The sequence below is a fragment of the Verticillium alfalfae genome, genomic scaffold (genome assembly GCF_000150825.1).
Source record: "Verticillium alfalfae VaMs.102 supercont1.5 genomic scaffold, whole genome shotgun sequence".
Lineage (NCBI taxonomy): Eukaryota > Fungi > Ascomycota > Sordariomycetes > Glomerellales > Plectosphaerellaceae > Verticillium > Verticillium alfalfae.
Genome location: NW_003315034.1, coordinates 1,925,742 through 1,927,409, shown reverse-complemented (window position 1 = coordinate 1,927,409; position 1,668 = coordinate 1,925,742). Strand labels below are relative to the sequence as shown.

At 58.6% G+C, this 1,668-nt stretch overlaps 2 protein-coding genes across 2 annotated transcripts in view; both read right to left on the bottom strand.

The window, feature by feature from the left end:
• Positions 1-190: 190 nt before the first annotated feature.
• VDBG_04923 (predicted protein) lies at positions 191-547 on the bottom strand (the record flags this gene model as incomplete). Its single annotated transcript, XM_003005271.1, has 1 exon — positions 191-547. One exon carries the CDS (start codon positions 545-547, stop codon positions 191-193), a length of 357 nt encoding a protein of 118 aa, XP_003005317.1.
• A 610-nt stretch (positions 548-1,157) lies between these two features.
• VDBG_04922 (conserved hypothetical protein) overlaps positions 1,158-1,668 on the bottom strand; it is a gene marked incomplete at both ends in the record, with an annotated part of 2,932 nt that continues 2,421 nt past the window's right edge. Inside the window, one exon of the mRNA XM_003005270.1 lies at positions 1,158-1,571. Coding sequence (XP_003005316.1) covers positions 1,158-1,571 — 414 coding nt within the window. The remainder of the gene's footprint in view (positions 1,572-1,668) is intronic.

Here is a 1,668-nt window from a genome sequence, read left to right as displayed (position 1 = left end):
AAAAAAATACATAGAAAACATCACTCCATCATCCTTATTTGTTACATTCCCCTGCCGGTCTGGACCTCACGCTTCGTCCTTTCTCCGTCGGTTTCACAGGTTCCTCCCCCTCCTACGTGTACTCCCCCCCTTTTTCTATTCTGAGACATCGCCTCCCCCTATTTCCCCCTAAGTAACCATTTCGGTTCGATTACCGAGATGGGTGACCCGAGCCGCGTCGGTCGAGGACGACCTCCTTCTCGGTGAGATGAAAAGAGGGCGTCGTGCTCGCGCCGATGAAATGAAGGAGAAGAGGGTCTGCCACCATGTTGTCGACGTGACGGAAGTGGTCGCGCGCCGTGAAGCGCCTGTCTAATAGATCCGACATGGACGGCTGACCGGCCGCGTTTGCGATGCCATAGGGAAACCCCTGATGCAGGACGGAGAGCTGGGCGGTGCTGACGATGTAGCGAGGATTCGGCCAAGATTGAGTGCTTGACGTGGAAGCCGCAGCGACAATGTCCTCCAACATCTGCCTCGTAAAGGTGTCGTTCGAGAGTTCGATCATGGCGCCGCCTTGCCACTGCGACCTTGGATGGCGATCGAATAGACGAGGTCGGCGCCTTCTGGCTATCTTGACTCTGATCTCGCCTCAACTTGGATAGCCAGACACAAGAGAGAGCAGGCCGAGACCAAAACGAACCCGACTTCACAAAGTCACTCGGCCGTGGGGGCCAAATGCCAAATAGCTCACAAGGCTGCCAGCGGATTCCAACGCCCAGAAGCTGGCCGACGCTGGTTGGTATATGGCAGTGAACAAGCGCCTCATGCGCGTGAAAAGGCCGCCGCCATCTCTTGTGTCACACATCCGCGAGCGCGTCACTTGGTCTTTGTTGTTTTCAAAAGCAACTGGTTCCGCTGTCTGCAATTTTGGTGATGGTGATACATAATACAGAAGACATGACGGCTGCGATCCTCCCCGAGCCCGTCTCTCCTTCAACCGGGAGATGAGAATGATCGACCCTCTGTGAAAAAAAAACAAGGAAACATGGAAACAAAACGCCTCTCTTTCCTTCCCAAGTCCCTGCGAATCATTCCGGCTTCGTTTTCACCGACTGGATTTCCTCTGCGTGTCCTCGTTGATTTTGGCTCTTGTTACAGCGGACGAGCGAAGGCCTCTAGTAATTCAGCTCGCCACCACCGCCTCCTGCGACGTGATCCAGATCTTCATAGCTCTTGAGGCTTCGACCCTGCGTGGCCTCGCGAGGGCCGACTGCCGCACCCCCCGCGCCGCCGTCGCCCCATTTGCTGGGACCGCCGCGCCCGCGCGCTCCGTCGTACCGCGGATTCGGCCTGCGGTCGTACGGCCCGCTTCGGTAGTTACCGCCGCGGCCGCCGCCCCCCATGCCGCCGCCTCGTCGGATCGGACCTGGGCCGTCGCGACCATCGCCGCTCCAGCCCGAACCTTGGCCTGTACCGCCGGGGATGAAGCCGGGGAAACCGCCAGGAGGCATCGGGAATCCTGGAATCGGCATCATGTTGTTCATGTTGAACGTGTTGAGGTTGAATCCACGCGGCGTGCCGGCCGCAGCCTGGCCGTTGGGCGGCGGGAAATGGCCGTTTGAGTTGGCGTCGGTTCCGCGACGGCGCAATATGGGAGGGGTCCATCACGTAGGGAATCCACCACCA